The sequence below is a fragment of the Osmia lignaria genome, chromosome 16 (assembly GCF_051020975.1).
Source record: "Osmia lignaria lignaria isolate PbOS001 chromosome 16, iyOsmLign1, whole genome shotgun sequence".
NCBI classification, from domain to species: domain Eukaryota; kingdom Metazoa; phylum Arthropoda; class Insecta; order Hymenoptera; family Megachilidae; genus Osmia; species Osmia lignaria.
In genome coordinates, this window is record NC_135047.1 from 2,050,646 (window position 1) to 2,069,635 (window position 18,990).

The following is an 18,990-nucleotide window of genomic DNA, read 5'->3' on the forward strand; positions in this document are numbered from 1 at the left end:
AGTTTCACCATTAGCCACGTTAAACATAATTCACGGTCTCCCGTAGCCGCTGGATGAATCCACAATTACCACGAGCGACCAGCCCTTTATTACTTCGTCAAGCTGATCCTATGTTTATAACGAACTTAGCCGACGTCTTGGCTCGATTACGTCGAAAGAAGGGAGCTTGTCGTCCGCGCGACGTCGCTTCGTTAACGAGAAATTAATTAGCACCGAAGAAGACCGGGGTTTAGACACCGATCCCCTTCCTCTTCGGCTCGATATCCGGTTCTTATATGCGTTCGTCGACGATTTCGCGGCGGCTAGAGGGAAACCGAAGTAACCAGCCAGAGAGGGAAGAAGGTTCGTGTAGACGGGGGTCTATTCTCTGTGCTTTGGTCGTCGCGTAAACGAAATTAAAGCGATTTGGAGGCGAGCCAGCCATCGCATCGCGGCGACGGTCGCGCGCGCGCCAACCCTCGAGGCATTCCGATCCCTCGATCGATCCTCTTCCTCGAGGGACAGGATACACACGTACGCTCTCCAGTCTCCACGAGGCAAGGCTGAATCACGATTGGCCGGTTATAAGCGGAAACGTCGACGTTAAGGTGCGAAACGTACGGAGGGGTTGCAGGCCAACGGGTGGGATCTTGTCGATACACGTTTCACCTATACGTGTCTTCGGATGATTCTCAGCAACGATGAGATAGTCTGTTAGTTATCAAGATATCTATTTAAAATGATTCAAACGACGATACAATCTTAGCTGAAGGTTTTTTAATGCAATCATTTCAAGACCCGATGGTCAAGGTGATATAAAGCTTGAACAGTTTTATTTGTATCACGCGTTGAATACGATAAACGAATATAAGGTCGTGTTAAATCTTGGATCTTTCATTCCGTCGCCTTTCCAAGCCGTAAGATTCGCGTCGTTTCGTGCCACGCCGTTGGTCCGAGCTATTTTCTTCTCGGCACGTTCCTCTCGTCGAGACTGCGAGAGAGATAAAGAGAATAAGAAGAAAAAAAATGAAAGATTCCCGCTCGTATATCCCTAAAATAGCAGCTGGAAGTTACGTTACCCTGTTCCGCAATTGTTTCTCTCTTGTTACTTTCGCAGACTATCGTAGAATTTATCGAAACTTCAAGGTAACGTTTAATTAGCTACACTAACGAGAGGGTAAGAATCGAACGCGAAGTAGGACACGAGGATCGTCGCATCGAACGTCATCAATTAATAAGTACCGTTTCATTGAAATCAGCGTTACGTTTGCTCGCACAGAGGAATTGTACGAAAGGCATTATACATTAAAAGGAACGAAATCAGGGACAATCCCGATTTCCGTCGTGGCGAGCTAAAGCAAGAGCCATTCGTAATTCCCGGCCCCTTTCCGTCGCGTTCTCATCATCCCCCCGTGCCATGGGTTATATACGCGTCTCTCTCTCTCTCTCTCTCTCTCTCTGCCTCGGTGGGAAACCCTCTCTGGCCTAGCTCCAACCCCCACTGGCCAGAACGGCGATCGATTTAATAACACGGCCATTTTCCTGGCTCACGGACCGAACACATTCTCCGTGACGACGCTCCTACGATCTGCACCGTGTTCTCTCCTGCATAGCTTGTTTAGTTTCTCTTGCCTGTTCGCTCGCTCGCTGATTTCGCTCATACAACAGAGATTTGTTGTTCGTCGAGGGTGGTCGTCGATTGAAGACTCACCACCATCGTACCGTGCAATCTCGTTATCCGACGGATTCAGCTTGCTCGCTGCTTTCTGTTTCGAGTTCAAATTCTACATCTCGAAGAGCTTTTCCTAAAAATTTTTCTTGGGTTCTTAATTAGATTACTTAGACGATTTAAGTGTAGATTATTACGATTGATTTGCCTGGAAGTTATATCCGATAGAAAAAGGAGAAGTCGCCACGGCAGATGGCTTTTACACCGCCATAAAATCGACTGGTCTGTGCCTGGCCTGGCCTGACCGGCTGAATCTGTCTTGGAATAAATATCAGCTTGCGTGTACGCGTGATTCCAGCTCCCAATAACCGGTCACTCTACGCGGCAGACGTTTATTGCGCGATTTTAACGATTTTAACGCCGGAGAGCTTTCGGCGTGGTCATCGATTAGCGGAAAAACAATGCTCGTCCCGGCGGGGGTGGGCCCTTTATTAAGGTCCTCGGAAAAACAGGAAATTAGCGACGTGTCGCGACTGTCGCCTCCACTCGTCTAGGACGATGTCAGTAGAGATGAAATCAAGTTCAACATTTATTTTCACTTATGAATTTAAACGGAATTTTTAAAAATGAACTGCCTTAATGCTCTCGTTCTTTGCTCGGTTACTTGAATTATGAATTGCTATTAAAGCGTCTACGTTAAAGAGGAAAGCACGAAATACATAGGTTCACCCCGGTTAGCCTCATTAGGGAAAGAAATTTGTGACTGTATTAAAAGTTGATCGAAAAGGTAGATAATTTGCGCAATTATTTATTAACGAACCTATCATTCGCGATTAAACAGAAATTATTGTTCCACTTATGGTTTCTTCTTCTTCATTTGTACAAGATGGTACAGGACTTTTTGAATGATTCTTTGAATTTGCGGTTTTTGAGACAGCCTGTAGACGCAGCTAGAACACATTATGCAGCTGCTCAGTCGGTGAAGTAGTGGTATAAGCGAGTCGAGGGTTCAACGACCGGTATAAATTAAAGCGCCGCTTGGATTTCAATGCCACGGCCTTGCTCAAGGCCACGGTACTCGTAGAAAATCAACGGTACATTTGCTCTCGTGTTTGCAATAATATAAATTATACAAATAAACGAAGGAACGGATGGTGAACAAATTTTCGACCGATTATCCTATCGAACCGCGAGAACGATTTCGATCGAAGCCTGGGTTAAAGCTGATACTTTTCTTCAATAGTTTTGTCTATTCAGTTCTTATAACCAATTGAAACGATTGTCACAGTAATCCGTCATTCATCGTTGAATCGATAACCCTTTGGTTTACTTAGCAATTCGCTATTTTCAATTTTTATCCTCCACTGGTTGCCATCGTAGTCCGAAGCTGTACATTATCATAACGAGTTTCTCGGGTTGTTCAACAGTTTTATTTCGCTTGCATTTCGTTCTGGTTGCGCCGCGAACCAACCCGAAGACGCGACTTAACGCTTTAATTATTTGCCCGGCTCGATAACACCGTTCACTGGTCTCCCGATAATCCTAATTAACGGCGTAACGAAGACGGTTTAATTGGTGGTACGCGTTCACAGGCAGCGTTAATTGTTATTGCGGGGAAACTGTATCATCGTCAAGATCTGTTCGAATCTTGTGTCGACAACGATGTGTATATTCTATTTGATTCGCGCGGTTGGAACGCATCTCAGCCACCTGTATGTCTCGATTTCATAAAACAAAGAATTCGTTTCAAAATTATTTATCAACCTGTATATTCATTTTTGTGAAATTAATTATTGCCGTAGTTGATTAATTGATAGATTCGCGTATATTATCATTGTTCACTGTGGAAAGAAAGCAGATAGAGGAGGCTGGCTATCAGACACGTGTAATTGAACGTCGACGATTCGGTTTTGATTGCAGCATATTGGCCTCGGGGCGACAGCGCAGCTTCGTCGCTTTTTGGTGGAATGCCGGGTGGATATGGGTTGGGAGCCCATCATTTGCCATCGGCTTATGCCATTCTCGGCCGAGGAGGTTCTGCTCCTGGTTTCGGAGGCCACACGCCGGCCTCTGCGCCACCACCACCCCCGTACTCCCACAGCAGCCTCGGCACCCTCAGCGTGGCTGCCAGTCAAGCTGCTAGTTTAGGTAAATTATCGTTTCTAACTTTCATTGATGTTTCTAATATAAACCAACTGGTTGCTAGGCTACGATTCATCGCAATATTAACGAAAACAAAAATCTGACGAATGATCGCAGGAATCAATCCTGCCAGTGCAGCATGGTGGACGATGGCCTCGCACTTAGCGGCACAGGACTACCTCGCGAGGTTACAAGGAGCGGCAGGACTCTCCGGATTTCCGCCTGGTGCCGAAAGCCTGCTGCCACCTTATCCTGCCTCTCTACTTAATCCCCCGTCCCTATCGTCTCACAAGTCCAGTAAGTGTAAGTATAACAAGAAAAAAATTTCTTATTCTAATCAGCCAAGTGAGAAAAGCCCGGAAATTCGTACGTTTCGTTAAAAGAAATCGGATCGGTTCCCTCGATTGGCTGAATAAAAAGAGATAACTCGTAAAGTTTAAGGAAGTTTCCGTGACGATTTTCTTAACCAGCTAAATTCTGTTACGGCAAACCAAAAGCTAAGTCAAGCAAGAGTCACAAAACGACCCCGGCCAGCAGCGGTAGCTCGACGACGCCGAGCATGACAAGCAGCAGTTTGCCGGTGTCGACTCAAGCACCACCGGTCACGTCCTCTCATCACAGTACCCCGGTCAGCAGCACGCAAAATTCGCAAACGAACGTCGTCAGGTACGAGATTCTACGTGTGTGTGTGTAACCTCGTTAAATCGATTTCTTTCTTTTTTTTTTTTATTTTCTTTTTTGGTCCATTATTTTTAACAGACGCCTGGCGTCCTCAGTGCACTTACATTTTGCCATTAATTATTTTTCCACGCTTTCCGATACTTGCAGTTCTGCGAAAGAGGGCAGGTGAGAGATTGTTAAGAATAAACGAACAAAACATATATATATATATATAAAATACACAGAACGAAATAAAATGAACCGAAACAGAGATGCTCCAACAACGAGATATCGATTTTTGTTGTTCGCTATTTCACCGGGTGAATTCATCCGTTACTCGTTCATTTAACTTTCATACGGTGCTCGTGTAACCGTGTAATTTCGTTGTTATGATTGCTCGATGGCCCTTAACGTAGGCGTCGTTTTAAACAATTTGTCCCTTTAACTAGTCCACCGGTCGCTGTATTTAATGTTCTGCGCGATTTTAAAAAATAAATACAAAAACACACCGCGTTCCGCTGTACGTCAACCCTTCGAGGACGTGGAATTAATTTGACGTTTTCCACGAATTCTTCGAAGGGTTGATAAAGATTTGAAGTGCAATCGATTGAACTGTATAAATCATTTTATTTAGCGATCCTAGCAGTATATTGGGAGGTGTCCGATTACCTCCTGACACAGAGATCATCAAGTACACGTCGAGTATAGTCGGTCCGAAGGTTCCTGGGACAACGAACCGCGGAAGGAAGAAGACCATATCCTTGGACACGCCAAGTGTGAGTGTACACCCACCACCTAATGTACCTGCTCTTTCTGCTCATCAGACAAACACGACGACCACGTCGTTGATGATGGAACCGAGAAAATACAATCGCACGGCGGTAATTATCGTTTCTGTTTCGTGTATTTCCTTGGATATCGCTTTTCACTCCCTCTCGAATGTACATAATTTGCATAATTTTTCAGTAATTTAATTGACGACTTCGTATCGCATATCATTAGGCGTACCAATAAGTAATTCATTAATTAATAAAAATATATATATGCCTGTTTAATTATCTGTTGTTCGTATAAAGAAATATGTCGAAGCATCGTAACGTTTTGTCGTTGAACGTTCTTGCAGACCGAGTCGAACGACTACAGGGAGCCCGTTGATCGTGTAGAAGTGATCAAATTGCCAGCACACTCGACCAATGGTTCCGTTTTACCGGCGCCAACGTCCTACACGACCACCACCAATGCTAATAGCACCAGCGACTCGGATGCGCCGTTGAATCTCTCCCTGAAACCGTCGACGACGAGCGGTAGCTCGCCGATTTCTGGTAGTCAACCGCTCAGTCAGCTCAGTAATTTAAGCCAGTCGTTGCTTGCCTCCGACCGAACGTGTAAGTGTACTTTTAACACGAGCTTATCGAGCTCTTAATTTTCTTCGCTTCATCGAAAATCGCGTTTATTTTTCGAACGACAGCAAGACGAAAGCCGGGACCGAAACCTCGAAGGGTGCCGCAAAATTCGGTACCGGTGCCGGCGTCGCCGAGTCCCTCGTTGGCCCAGCTGTTCGCCGCCGCGGATTCGCCTCAGCGACCGAGCAGCGGAAGCGAGGAGAGCGAGAGCGCGAGTACGACCCATCACAAGGATGGTCGACCAAGGAACCTGGGTCGCGGTGTGTCCAAGCCGAAGAAGAACACCGTTGCCTCGTTACTAGCTCAAAGCAGAGCCCTGGGGATTAAACCTACGCCCACTTTGGACCCTAGCGTGCCATTGTCTCACCAGGTCTCGCTATTGAGGTCGAATATTCTGGCTGCGCAGCTGCACGCCACCGCCACGGGTCAAGGTGACGACAAGAATCAGGTAAAGTTTGTCTTCGACACGATCCTTTTCAATCTGAAGATGGTGCTGTTCAATGGAATCGGATAATCGTTGATCTCTGAATTCTAAGAACGTATCTTCTCCATAGACAGCATTCTCTATTCCGTTCTATTTCATTTGCAAATTTAGTATCTTCCTTCCTTTTTGTTATTCAATTTTATTTTGAAATTATTTGGTTTCGTTTAAAACCGCAAAAAGGAGAGGCCGCTGAAGAGGATCCGAACGACTGTCAGTCGATTAGCTTTGCTTTTTTACACTTATGATTTTCCACTAAAACCATGCTCCCTATATAGCGATCTTTACAGGAGAAGATGAAGAACAAGCTGCTGGAGGCGTCCGGTGAAGAGAGCAACATGGACGTGACCAGCGAGAGCGGAAGTAACACGGATGTTGTGACGGACACTGACGACGACAACGTGGACGGGGTATCCAGCGCGAAGAGGAGAAAGGTGAAGCCCAGCGAAAGGGATCTACAGGTTCCTCTGGAACGTGGCTGGAAACGGGAGACTGTCATCAAGGGATTAGGGAAGTCGGGAGTGATAAAGGGTGACGTGTCTTATTACAGCCCTTGCGGAAAGACGTTCAGGAGCAGTCCGGATTTGGCGAAGGTTAGTGTCTCCGGGACACTTTGAAACAGTAAATTGGACTGGATTCAAGCTTTAACCCTTTCCAAGCACGATCAACTAACGTCTTAGAAATGAAAAATCATATATCATATTAGATTATCGTGAAGAATTTTCATTTTTTAATGACGAGTGTTCTCGACGATTTTCAGTTCTTGGAGCAACAGAATCCACCAGAGCTGACGACCGCAAACTTTTCCTTCTCCTCCCGTCCTCTGGTGGGCGAGTTCCTCCAGCCGACAATGGGCTTAGCGGAGGCGGAATTCGTTAGGTTGGGCGCGCAGGAAGTGGCGAGAAGATTGGAAGAGCTCAGAGCCGCGGGTGGTTTCAGGGACGCGAGAACAAACAATCAGTATGAAAGGGAGAAGCTCGCGTACGCGAAGAAACTCGCCAAGGAAGAAGCACAACGGCACAAGGAGCAAGCCAGGTAAGTTGAACAATCTATCCTGATATTCAAATTCATTTTCTAATCCCCTTATATGTCGAAGACGTCAAAATTCATCAGAGTTCAAGCATCATTCTTACCATATTTTTATGTCATAGATTTTTACAATGTTGCAGGCTGATCAAGGAACAAGAAAAGTCAGAGAGGCAGGAAGCAGTGAGGCGAGAACGGGAGATTCGAAATCAACAGTTGCTCGAGGTAAGTTGACGCTCTTCTATCGCCGTATTATTTCCTTTTCACGTTTTGTCTCGATTCTCGTTGTTTCATTCACAAGGAATCTATTCTTTTACTCTATTTGGGATACCTATTACATTTATTTTTTTTTTTGAAATTATTTTTTTGTATTTTGTCCACCTGTCGTGCGTGTCGCATGCTCTCTGTGTGTGTCGTATTTATATTATACATATATATATATATATCATTATCTATATCTATATACGTATATGATGTATATACATCTATTTGTACATTTTATATATACATATATACATATATACATATACTCTTCAAGTGGATATTCTTGTAACCAGAAACTTTTTTATATACTCGCATATGTGAACCTTCCAACCTTTATGAAAGCACCCATTTACGAATCCGAGAACCAACCAACGAAAACGTCCCAGGACACACGAAAACCAAAACCCTTTGAACCACCCCCATAGACAACCAAGAATCGCTAGCAATAGTGACAGGAGAACCCAAGCATGTCCTCCTTAAAAAAAAAAAAAGATCTCTTTCTCCGAATGACACCACCCGAGCCTCTCACCCTTAGCTCCGCAAATTTTTAGTTTTGTGTACGTTCTTTTTTTTTTCGTTTCCATCCTTCGTCAGTGAATCGAACGTGTTTTTTAGTCGTGTAACGGAGATCGTTTTTTGTGGCTGCATCTCGCTTCCGGGTCCTCCACTCGGCGAGAACCGACCCGAAAATCATTTGGATTTCTCAATGAGAATTCTAATGAATCGTGCAGCTTTCATAGAGAGAGAATGATGAGAGAATGGATGAATAAGGAGAGAAAGGAAATAAATTGTTGGAAAGAGAAATCGGGACCTAAGATGATGTCGATGTGTCACACTTATCCTAAAGTGAACCAATGATGCTATTTTTCCAAATGATTATTCATTGGTTTATTGTGTCTCGAGGCATCGACGTCACCCATGGTTTTCAAGCTTTGTTGATAAAAAAGAAATAATGAAAATTCTATTTGCTCGAGATGTGTATAGTGATATTGTGTGTAATGCGCGGTTGCTTTTTTTGTGTGTGTACGCTGTGTAGACAGTCACAAGAGTATAGATCGGTTATTGTTCGTGGCATAGTTATGTCCTCCGCCTGATTTCCATAGATTGACGGCGAATGATCTTGTGAAAACATTGATTGATCGATTTAGAAATCGCACAGAGATTAGATATTTGCTCTTCGAGGAGAAATCTACCTCCGTGGCTCTTTGCATCTTGAACAGAACTTGGCGTTTTCGATCATGCGCTCTTCGAATTTTTAAAACCAGATACCACCTTCTGATCTTAAGAAAAATCTTCGAAACTTTTTCTGGTTTACGCTAAACGAATCGTAGAGCGCACGATTTTGAAAACAGATAAAGTGAAATAGACGAGTTTCGTCCGGAAAACTTCTCGCGACGATAAACAGCAAGAGAAATCCTACTTTATGATCTCGATGAAGATTTTTCAACGATCCTCGAGGATTTTTCCGTGACGAGAATGATTCGACGAAGTAGATAACGCGAGCGTAGAAAACTTTAATAGTCCATCCGTTGTGATAGTTGTCCAAAGTTACCCGATACAGTACGGAAACGTCCCTTCGTCCAAATAAGACACATACCGATCCTCCACCGACAACCCTTTATTTTCACTCACTGTCACTCGTGTTCGCTCATTCATCCCTTCGTATTCACTTGCATCCACCCTCACACGCACTTGTACATCACATAAACGCGAACCACCCGTCCAGCCATGTTTTTGAAAAACATACACGCAACAACACAGGCCGTGCAGGGTGAGACGTTAGAGGGAAGAACGTCAATGGAGATGAAAAAAAAAAAAAAAAGAAAGGAAAATGATAGTGAAAAATGTAGATGTAAATGTTTGGTTGGTAAAACTAGACTGGGACGTGCGAAAATAGGGATGCCCATTTACTCTCGTATAATCGATCTTAATCGATCTTCATTCGTCGTGGACAAACAGGGTTTCACTCTCTGCTTCAGAACACATAACTTTCTTTGGTTATCTCACGTAACGAACGGTTCACGAGTAATTTAAAATAGTCAGATTTAGATAACCGAGCTTGTAAAAGATAATAGAAGGATAGATGAATTAGTAGCGGTGTATCGCAGTTCTGTGTTTCGAGCCCCTCCCCATAGTTTGTTCTTGTTGCAACTTTCAGTTCGTAACGAAGCTCGAAAAAGGCTCAGCCTATCCTCTAGACAGAGTGACCACGGTACATACCCAACCACCTATCACAACCACCACCATCACCACCACAACCACTCTCCACCCAAGCTCTAAGCAATTCTCGAACGTCCTCCTCGAACGAAGGACGAGACGCGGTAATGAGCGAAGGGTGTCACTCGCGCACGACCATCACCCGACACGTAACGAAACGTCGATTAACACGATCGATTATTGGGCATCCCTAAACCTACAAACGCAGGGTCGAAAGCGGCTAGCGTTCACGATCAAGCAGAAAATGAAGATCATCCAAGAGATCGAACGCGGTAAGAGCAAGAGCGACGTGGCGCGCGAGCTGGGTCTGGCTAGCAGTACGGTGGCCACCATATGGAAGAATCGTGAGAGCATCGCTGAGAGCTGGAGGAACCGCGACATGATGCAACAGCACACCGATCGCGAAGAGGAGACGAAAAAATCCACCACGTCGAATTTGGTCTCCGTTACGTCCTTGGTGACCAACACGGTGCTAAGCACCACCAGCACCACCAACAGCAACAATACCACCGGCTTGCCGGCCGTCGTTGTGACACCACCCCAGGTGCAAGTGGTACCATCGCTACCACCCCCATCGGCACCTCTCTCATTGACGACAACCGCCTCCACGACGCTCGTGCCGTCCTCGCAACCGACGCTGCCATCCACAACAATTTCCAGCACGTCGTCCACCGGCACCACAACCACCACCACCGCCGCCGCCAACAACCTCAGCATGGACAATACCCAGCAGGCCCAGACCCAGACGCAAAGTCAGGAGCTTCTGGAGGTAAGATGTCGTATGACCGCCTCCCTCTCGACTTCATCCCCCTACGATTCCACTCACCCCGAAACCCTTCGATGTTTTCTCGATTTCCTGTCGCTTTGTCGGATCGCGCGAGTTCTCCTTTTTTTTCGGTGGGGGGGTTATATAGCTATCGTCGTTGGGAGGATGTTGATCGAGGAGTGCTTTATCGAGGAGATTGAGCTTCGAATGTGAGCGATGCTAGGTGGATACGGAAGTTTAGAATGTCAGGAAGTAATGGATTGAAAGGTTCGATACGAGTAGGCTTCTTCTGGTGAACATTCTAAAATTCCTTCCATCCGCTGTCAATTTATATTTAAAGCTGAATTTTATTTAAAAAGCACTCCTCAGGGATTTAAATTCTCCTGGTTAGCATCCTTTTCTGGACAAGATTCGTAGATTCAACCCAGCTCGGATAGTGCTTCGGATAGTGAAATTCTTTCTACGACGAAGACGTATCTCGAGGGTGTTCTTTTATTCCTTCCCCCATGCAAAATACATTTAGATGGGAGTAATTTACTCCGTTCAACACAATAAACTTGCTCGTTTCGAAGAATTTCGTTTAACGAAGACACCTTCCAGCCTTATGGATCTTTCTGCGAATCCTTTGTCCATTAGCTGGATCCGTCGATTAATTGCTTCCAAGGAATCTACTGTCTCACCTTTGCCTTCACAATCGATCTCCCATCGCGAGAAGCGCACTCTACGATCCTACATCGTCATTAAACCCTCCCCCTCTTCATCGACTTCATGTTCACTAACGAACGTTACTGTCGTCCTTGCGATTCGTTGGTACCCCACATGCTCTTGTCTCTTCCCATATCCCCTCACTTCTATATTTTCATCCGATTCCGACACGGGGATCGTGAGACGAAGGAGCTGTCGAGGTAAGACTACGATTGCCTGGTTTTCTATATTCCCCTTCAACCCTTTATCATTTAATTGTTATCTTTTCTTATTTCTGTGATCAAAACCGTGTTACCCCCGACTCCTGTTTCATCCATCGCTATAAATTACGACCTTTACCCCGGCATCGGTAGATTAAGATTCACGAGACGACCCCAGAGGTAAGATAATATTCGTCTCGTCATTCTTCTTCCTTTTTTTTTCTTCTTTTTTTTTAATTTTTCGGTGTGCGTGACCATTGTACAAGAAACATAGGTATTTCTATTAACGTTTCGTTACACATCCTCTTTTCAGTTGATTTATTTTCCTCTATCCGCGAGACTGTAATGATTTCTCTTGGTTCTGTTTCGAATTAATACCTCAGATCAGGTTTTTTTTTTCTGTCTTTCGTTTCTTCCTGGTAGTCGCTCTGCATTAATCTCGGAACGATCGGTTCATCTCGGTTCTTCGACAAATGTTTTTCCGCGAAACATCTTCCGTTTCTTCTTAAGGAAATACTTGTTAACGATAGCTCGAGGTACGAACGATACACGAGCACCAGTAGTTCGCCACATTAACACCTTTGTGCATCACGTAGCGATCGAATGGACGAGGACACGCCACACGATACACACACGTAGGATCCAGGCACACAGAGCGATAACAGTGTAGTCCCTGCTGGCACACGTCGAATTCAGTTCGTTTTTCCTTTCTCTTTCGTTCCTTATTTTTTTTTTAACTCCAAAATTGTAAAATCATAACGCGGAAAAAATTTATCTAACGGTAGCTTTCACGCTTGGTGATTGATTTTTAATTAAGTTTTCCTACGAAAGAAATTATATCAATTTTTATACGAATTTCTGGATCGTTTTTGTGTCCGGAATATCATGCTCTTCAGGAAATTCGAGCAACGACGTGACTATATTCTGTTCGAAATCCACGAAAAACACACGAATAACAAACTTTTCCACGTACACAAATATATCGTAGAATACCTAGCGAATTTACGAGGATAAAACGACTATTGCAATGCTATCCTGTGCCTAGCTTCTCCTGTCACTATATACAAAGAAATAACAGCTAGCTACATGATTATTTCCAGCATGGCGATATTTCTTCATTTTTTTTTTTTCAAATTTTCACGCGTTCTACCCGAGTATCAAGTACCGCTTCCCAAGCAAATCAAACGCTTTTCTTTATCCTCTCGCTCTGTTCTATTCCTATTCCCGTTTTCTTTTTCAATTTTTCATTTAGTTTCTATTCTCGAGACCGAGAAACACATGTTATTATCATTATTATTGTTATGAATTTTAATATACCGCTATGATCGCAGCTGGTTTAACCCTCGAAAGGAAATGGCGTTAAATCATTTTTGACCCATCAATGAATTTTCATTATACACGCTTTGAATTTAGTCTTTTATAAAATATTACCTTATAGTATCTATTGTATAAAGAAGAAAGGAATGTGTTAAACAAATTTGAATCACTTAACACATGGGTGAAAAGTGAGCGAGTATCAGCTGGGCGAGGGTTAATCATGATTCTGTACTCGTACAGATCAGCACACTCTAATTAACAAAGACACCGTTTCATTATTATTATCATCATCAGCTTCAACGATCTGATATTTTCCACACTGATCATACAATCACAACGTTAATATGTGCATAACATAAGGCGAGTATATTTGCTTGGCTCCTGCATGATATTCTCTTCATCTTCTTTTTTCCACTCTATACATAATTTTTATGAATCGCTTCGTAACATTTTTTCTCTTTATCTCTATTGTTACTCTCGAATTCTAAACGATGTCTTTTTTACCATGTGTATAAAGAAAGAAATATGCTGCTGGTTTCCACGTATTTATATAAATATTCTATATTATACGTATACATATTTTTCTATTAAATATATCGTACACTTTTTTATATATGTATATTTCTCGTGTTGTCTATATTTACTCTGGTAGTTGGTGAGAAAGCTTTTCAGTTGCAGTTTCACGATTTTTCTCTCTTAACAATTTTTACTGTTTCCCCCTTTGTCCTTTTTTTTCGAAGATTCACAATTCACGCGTCGTCGATTTGTTCTACACATTGCTTGGCTGCTTTAATCTGTTCCCTTTTTTCTCTCTCTCTTTCTTTCTCTCGACGTTATGTCTGTATAATATACACGTTTTTTAATTCACGAGATTTTCTACGATAGCATGCCTATCTTTCTTCGTTTTGGGATACATGGTGGAGGGGATGAGTTTCTGCAACTTGAGAACACTTGTTTTTTGGTTTTAATCTACACGTGCTCTTCTCGTTCTCTTTGTTGTGTCGTTTCGTCGATCGAATCGCGAACTAAGAAGACACGTTTCGATTATTATATTGTTCGTTTAATTAATTAAAGAAGCCTTAGGTTTGCGCGTTTTTCCCTTAACGAACATGTTTTCACTGAAGATATTGAAAATCGTTTAGCCGAATTAGACTTTGAGATCGTAGAGTAATGCTTACATTTCTGTTTCCTGTGGACACCGTGTAGGCTTCGAATCGCGGATAAATATTAAATTGAATTTGAATGATTTTTACGTTTCTCACGTTTCTTCCCTTCACGAACACGCTTTTGCCGAAGATGTTAAAATTAGATATAAAGATCCTAGAATAATGCTTATACATGTTCGCTTTATACATGGTAGCCTTCGAATCGCGAAAGAAAAGTAGAATCTTCTTTACGAAGAAAATTTTAGAGCGCCGAGAAGGGAAACTGGTCAGGGAAAATAATAGAATTTTTTGTATATATTGTTTTATTCAGCTTTTATTTATTAATTAATTTAGTAGATCTTCAATCGTTACATGACGATAAAGCTGAATGGAAATGAATGAAATAATTATCAATTATTCAGAATACAATTTCCCATTTTTCAATTTAAGCTCGGAGACTCCAAAGTCCTCAATTTTAAATCTAGAAATCAGGATTTTCAAATCCTTTTTCTATAAACATTTATCTAAATAGGTTCAGAAAATAATCACAGCTTTATTTATCATGGAATCGAAAACAACGAGCGCGATTTAGAAAAACAGCAACGCGAAAATCGAAAATATCGAGGCTCCCTTGTGTCGAACGATAGCAATTTTTTAGTGGGGAAAAAAAAAAACAGAAAGATCATTGTGTAAGCTTTTCATGATCAATTTGAAAAATAAAACAAAAAAACAATTATGACGGATGAGAGTGACGTGTGTATATGGCGTGTGCGCAGGCTCGGAAAAAACGGCAGGAAGAGGTGGAGAAGATACGACTGGAAGAGCAACAACGGAAGCAACAGGTAAATCCTAAAATCGTTGTTACACGCCGTATGCTTTCTATTTCTCTCTGTCTGGTACAATTTGTTGTATGAACTCTGTTTTACATTATACGACCCGCCACCCCCCTCTGGCCCTCGTCGAAACATAAAAATCTCGTCGTCTCTCGGCGAAATATTATTCTGCGATAAAACAACTTCCGCCTCGTTATTTAATTTTTTATCTTTCTCGGTGCAATTAAGCAACACCTGTTGTCTCTTCAATGCGACACAAATTGCAATTTATTTAATCGTATAATTACTAAAGAATGCTTTCAAGCTTCTTCTCTTTTTACGTCAAAGAATTGTCCATTAATATTCTGAATTTTTATCGTATTATACTTGGTATTATGAGATTATTCTTTTAACGTTGGTTGCTGTTATTAATTAACTCTTAAGAATTAAATAATTACGATGTACTTGGGTTAGTCTGAAAGTTTTGAGAATCGTAGCCGAAATATCAATCCTTTTATTCTTATGTTACACTATTTAACAACTTCTCAAAACTTTTGGCATGCAACCATCTACGATAAAAAGTCCATTTGTTACATTCCTCTCGTTCGATAGCGAACCCCATGAATTCCCAACTTCGTTAGTAGTTTTTTAAAACGATAACGAATCTGGGTAATTGACCACGAGTATTTTCTGTGATTTCTCAGGAACGAGAACTAAAGCGGCAACAAGCAGTCATGCTGAAGGAACAGGTGAGTGCAATCGTTTCCGATCTATCGGATTATTTCCTCCTTTTCTTCCGACTGTCATTGGCTGTAGAAACTTAGAAACGGTGTGCGTGTGTGTGTTATCTTTCGTAGATATTTAGCCATCGTTTCATTTTGATCTTCGCATCGCTTACAGTTCATCTCGTTATACTAATCAGCCGCGAGAATCATTCAAACGTTCAGCTGATCACTTGTCTTCATTTATATTTTACATTCATTTAGCTTTTGTATTTGATATCAGGAAATTTAGTTACCCTTAGTTTTACTCGATTTTTGTATCCTCGTTCGCGTTTCATCGTGAGTTTTCGTGCGAAAAAGCTACACGACGGTGAGGAGATCCAAAAAATTGATAATTAAACTTTCTTAAATTTTTAATGTCATTTCGATAGACTTTGCTAATGGGCGCTTGCTAATCTTGCAAGTAATTCAACGCGATTACCAATCCATTGCTAATTGCAAATCATTTTGTGTTTTAATTTATAAACGTAGATCTCTCGGTTTACTTTGATTCCATTTAATTTTTGTGACACGGTTGTGAGTTTGGTCTTGACGTAGCAATAGCGTATATAGAGTAGAATTCTTGCGAACAGAATTTTTGTTACAATTTTCAAAAGGAACAGAAAAAAAAAATTAGAAAAAGATTCCTTCGATGCTCTCAAATATAAAAATGATTTCTCTCTCGTTCGTCCTTTCGCGTCCCGTTTCTGTGACGCGATTCAATGACAGGCGAAATCTAGAAAGTGAGAGCGATATGCTGTTTAGTTTTTGATCGTGTAGAAGTAGTTTGAGCACTGGTGGACTGTGGATGTGTTTTGTGCCGCAGATGTACATGCAGGAGCTCACCAAGCAGCGCGAGATGCTCTACACCGTCGAGCTGGTATGTCTCATACCCAAATCTAAGTTTAATAAAAATGAACCAAGACTCACTAAAACAAAATAAAACGGAATTTATCGAATTTCCCAAACTTTCGATTCGCCTCTTTCATCGTCTTCTCTGTCGATCAAATCGATGAAGGATCGATCGAATCTTCAAAATTCAATTTCCTGACGATCCCGAGAAGCAGAATACATCTTGGAGGGTTCATCGATCATTGATTAGAAACGATCGACAACGAGAAACTATGGAAATTGAGCGAGTTGAAAGTTGTGTTATCAAAGTTCGGTTGTGAACCGATAGTTGAAACTAATCTGCACCCGTCAGCTTCGTCGATTTCTCGTAGATCGATACGTTTATTTCAGGATTTCGTACGAGCAATCGACGATCGCTGCGTTCGTTGACACATTTATCCACGCGAGCAACATTAACAGATACATATACAGAGTGTTTCAGAAATGAAATTTTCCAGCATGTTTGGTAAATCATTCTGAATGAGAATTCGGATTCGGAACGATCTACCAAATTTGTAGAAAATCTCGGGTTGTTCTACGAACACCCTGTGTATATTCGCTTTCCGAAGAATCCACGTTCACTAACCAGTCCCTCGGTGACAATGCAACAACCATGTCTCTTGTTCAGTCATTCGCATACAGCGTAGGCGCTTTATTCCACGCTTTTCGTTCACGCCTTCGAAAATGTCCGTGTCTCTCCCAGAAATATTAGTAACTTAAGATATAGAAATAAATAAAATCTGGTGTCACTGTGCGGACGTCGATGCACAATCTGAAACATTGCACAGTGTGGTTGCGTAAATAACAGTTGCACGGTGTTTCAAATAAAAGAAGTCGATCCTTTTCTTTATTTTTTTTTTTTTATTTTTGTATCGGGTTGTAGCCTTTTCTGGAACGGTCGTAGAGTTTGTCGTAGCCCGTGCGTGTCAAAAGTTCTGCTTTTCAACGGGATTTACGAGATTTCTTTGTCGATGCTGCTGCATGAACATTGTCCACGATCCTTTCGTTTCGTCTCGTTGAAACTTTTCGACTGTGTTTAGGAGAGGGAGAGAAGGAGACAGCATATGGCGTTGGTACGTGCCCTGGAGAACCGTCGAAAGATGGAAGAAAGGGAGAAAAAGCGTCTCGAAGCTAGGGCCGAACGAATCGCGACGAAAGAGAAACGAGCGGAACAAAGAAAAATGGAGATGGAACTGATCGAACAGATCAGGAAACCTGTGGAAGATATGGAACTGACAGGTATACATTTTTATGAAAATCCTTTTCCTATTTTTTAAAACATTCCATGACACGGTGTTTTATCTGCTTACAGATCACAGACCACTGCCAGAAATAAAACGAATACCTGGACTGAAACTGTCCGGTCAAGCTTTCGCGGACATCGTTATGGTTTTCGAGTTTCTGCATAATTTCGGCGAAACTTTAGGCTTTGGTGAGCCTCGTCTCTATTATCCTTTACCCTATAAATTCCTCAGGAATTTTAAATCGCTAATCGCTTTTGATATCCTAGATATGGACTCGCTACCGAGTCTAAAGAGTCTCCAGTTAGCTCTGCTCAACGACGAGGAAGCGGAAGAAGAGATGCTGTCGGTGATGACCCACTTGCTGGTGTGCGCTATCGAGGACCCAGGTATCCCTCAGCCCGCTAGACACACGACGGGATTAGGGCAAAGCCTACGACAGGCTGACATAACGCATGCAAACATCAGCGAGGTGCTACGAATCTATTTGTACGCGAACGCAACCGGCGAGGTGAAAGCTTTGACCGGTGTCTGTCTGGAACGAGAACGCGACAAGAAGTTCGCCGATCATCATCAGAACGGCGGTGACTACGCTTCGACCTGTTCAGGAAAGAACGCTCAGTTCTACGAACACTTACACAACAACGAAACCTGGAGGATGTCCGAGAGGTTGAGGGACAAGCCGTTTTTGGCACTGAATCCAACGCACAAGGCGCAGATGCTCGCGTTCCTCTGCAACGAGTTGTTGCAGAACAAGGCTGTGATCAGGCAGATCGAAGGAAGCTTAGAAACGGTGGCGCAACTCAGGAAAGAAAGATTCGTCTTGGACACGAAGATCAGAAAGTAAGTATTCTTTTGTATGTATCGAAGATGTTGGACGTGAGATTGATGTTTTTAAATGATCTTGCGTAGGCTCAGACAATTGCACAGTCGAAAGGTGCGTATGGAAGCAGTCGGCGTGATCGTGAACAAGACTGGAGACACGATTACCATCGAGAAGAAGGAAGTTGACGAGGAAGGTAACACGACGTCGACGGCAGTGGGTACGACGCCTACTCCCGACGAGATTCATCACGAGGACGAGGTTGAAGACATGTCTGAGAACGAGAGCGAAGGAACTCAGCCTGAAGAGGTAGGATTTTATAATAAATATTTAATTAACACTTTGACTGCCACGCTAAAACCATTGAAAATTCCATTAAGTATTACATTTGTCTTCACAAATCTTATGTATATTATTTATATTTTTATCCATAATTTCAAATATTTCCAATTAAGTCAAAGAATTTCTAATAATATGAGTGATGGGTT

At 42.5% G+C, this 18,990-nt stretch overlaps 1 protein-coding gene across 24 annotated transcripts in view; it reads left to right on the top strand.

Annotated features, from left to right (window-relative positions):
* LOC117600892 (bromodomain adjacent to zinc finger domain protein 2B) overlaps positions 1-18,990 on the top strand; it is a 93,859-nt gene that overhangs the window by 68,332 nt on the left and 6,537 nt on the right. For 5 of the 24 annotated variants that reach the window (XM_034316911.2, XM_034316914.2, XM_034316913.2 and 2 more), the window contains 18 exons: positions 3,569-3,796; positions 3,908-4,093; positions 4,261-4,456; positions 4,619-4,636; positions 5,085-5,331; positions 5,574-5,835; positions 5,919-6,301; positions 6,613-6,927; positions 7,095-7,369; positions 7,504-7,585; positions 9,783-10,610; positions 14,751-14,816; positions 15,491-15,535; positions 16,374-16,427; positions 17,479-17,677; positions 17,751-17,870; positions 17,949-18,522; positions 18,592-18,811. In XM_034316911.2, coding sequence (XP_034172802.2) covers positions 3,569-3,796; positions 3,908-4,093; positions 4,261-4,456; positions 4,619-4,636; positions 5,085-5,331; positions 5,574-5,835; positions 5,919-6,301; positions 6,613-6,927; positions 7,095-7,369; positions 7,504-7,585; positions 9,783-10,610; positions 14,751-14,816; positions 15,491-15,535; positions 16,374-16,427; positions 17,479-17,677; positions 17,751-17,870; positions 17,949-18,522; positions 18,592-18,811 — 4,298 coding nt within the window. The remainder of the gene's footprint in view (positions 1-3,568; positions 3,797-3,907; positions 4,094-4,260; positions 4,457-4,618; positions 4,637-5,084; positions 5,332-5,573; positions 5,836-5,918; positions 6,302-6,612; positions 6,928-7,094; positions 7,370-7,503; positions 7,586-9,782; positions 10,611-14,750; positions 14,817-15,490; positions 15,536-16,373; positions 16,428-17,478; positions 17,678-17,750; positions 17,871-17,948; positions 18,523-18,591; positions 18,812-18,990) is intronic. The other 19 variants (XM_034316922.2, XM_034316925.2, XM_034316928.2 and 16 more) reach the window with 16 other exon arrangements.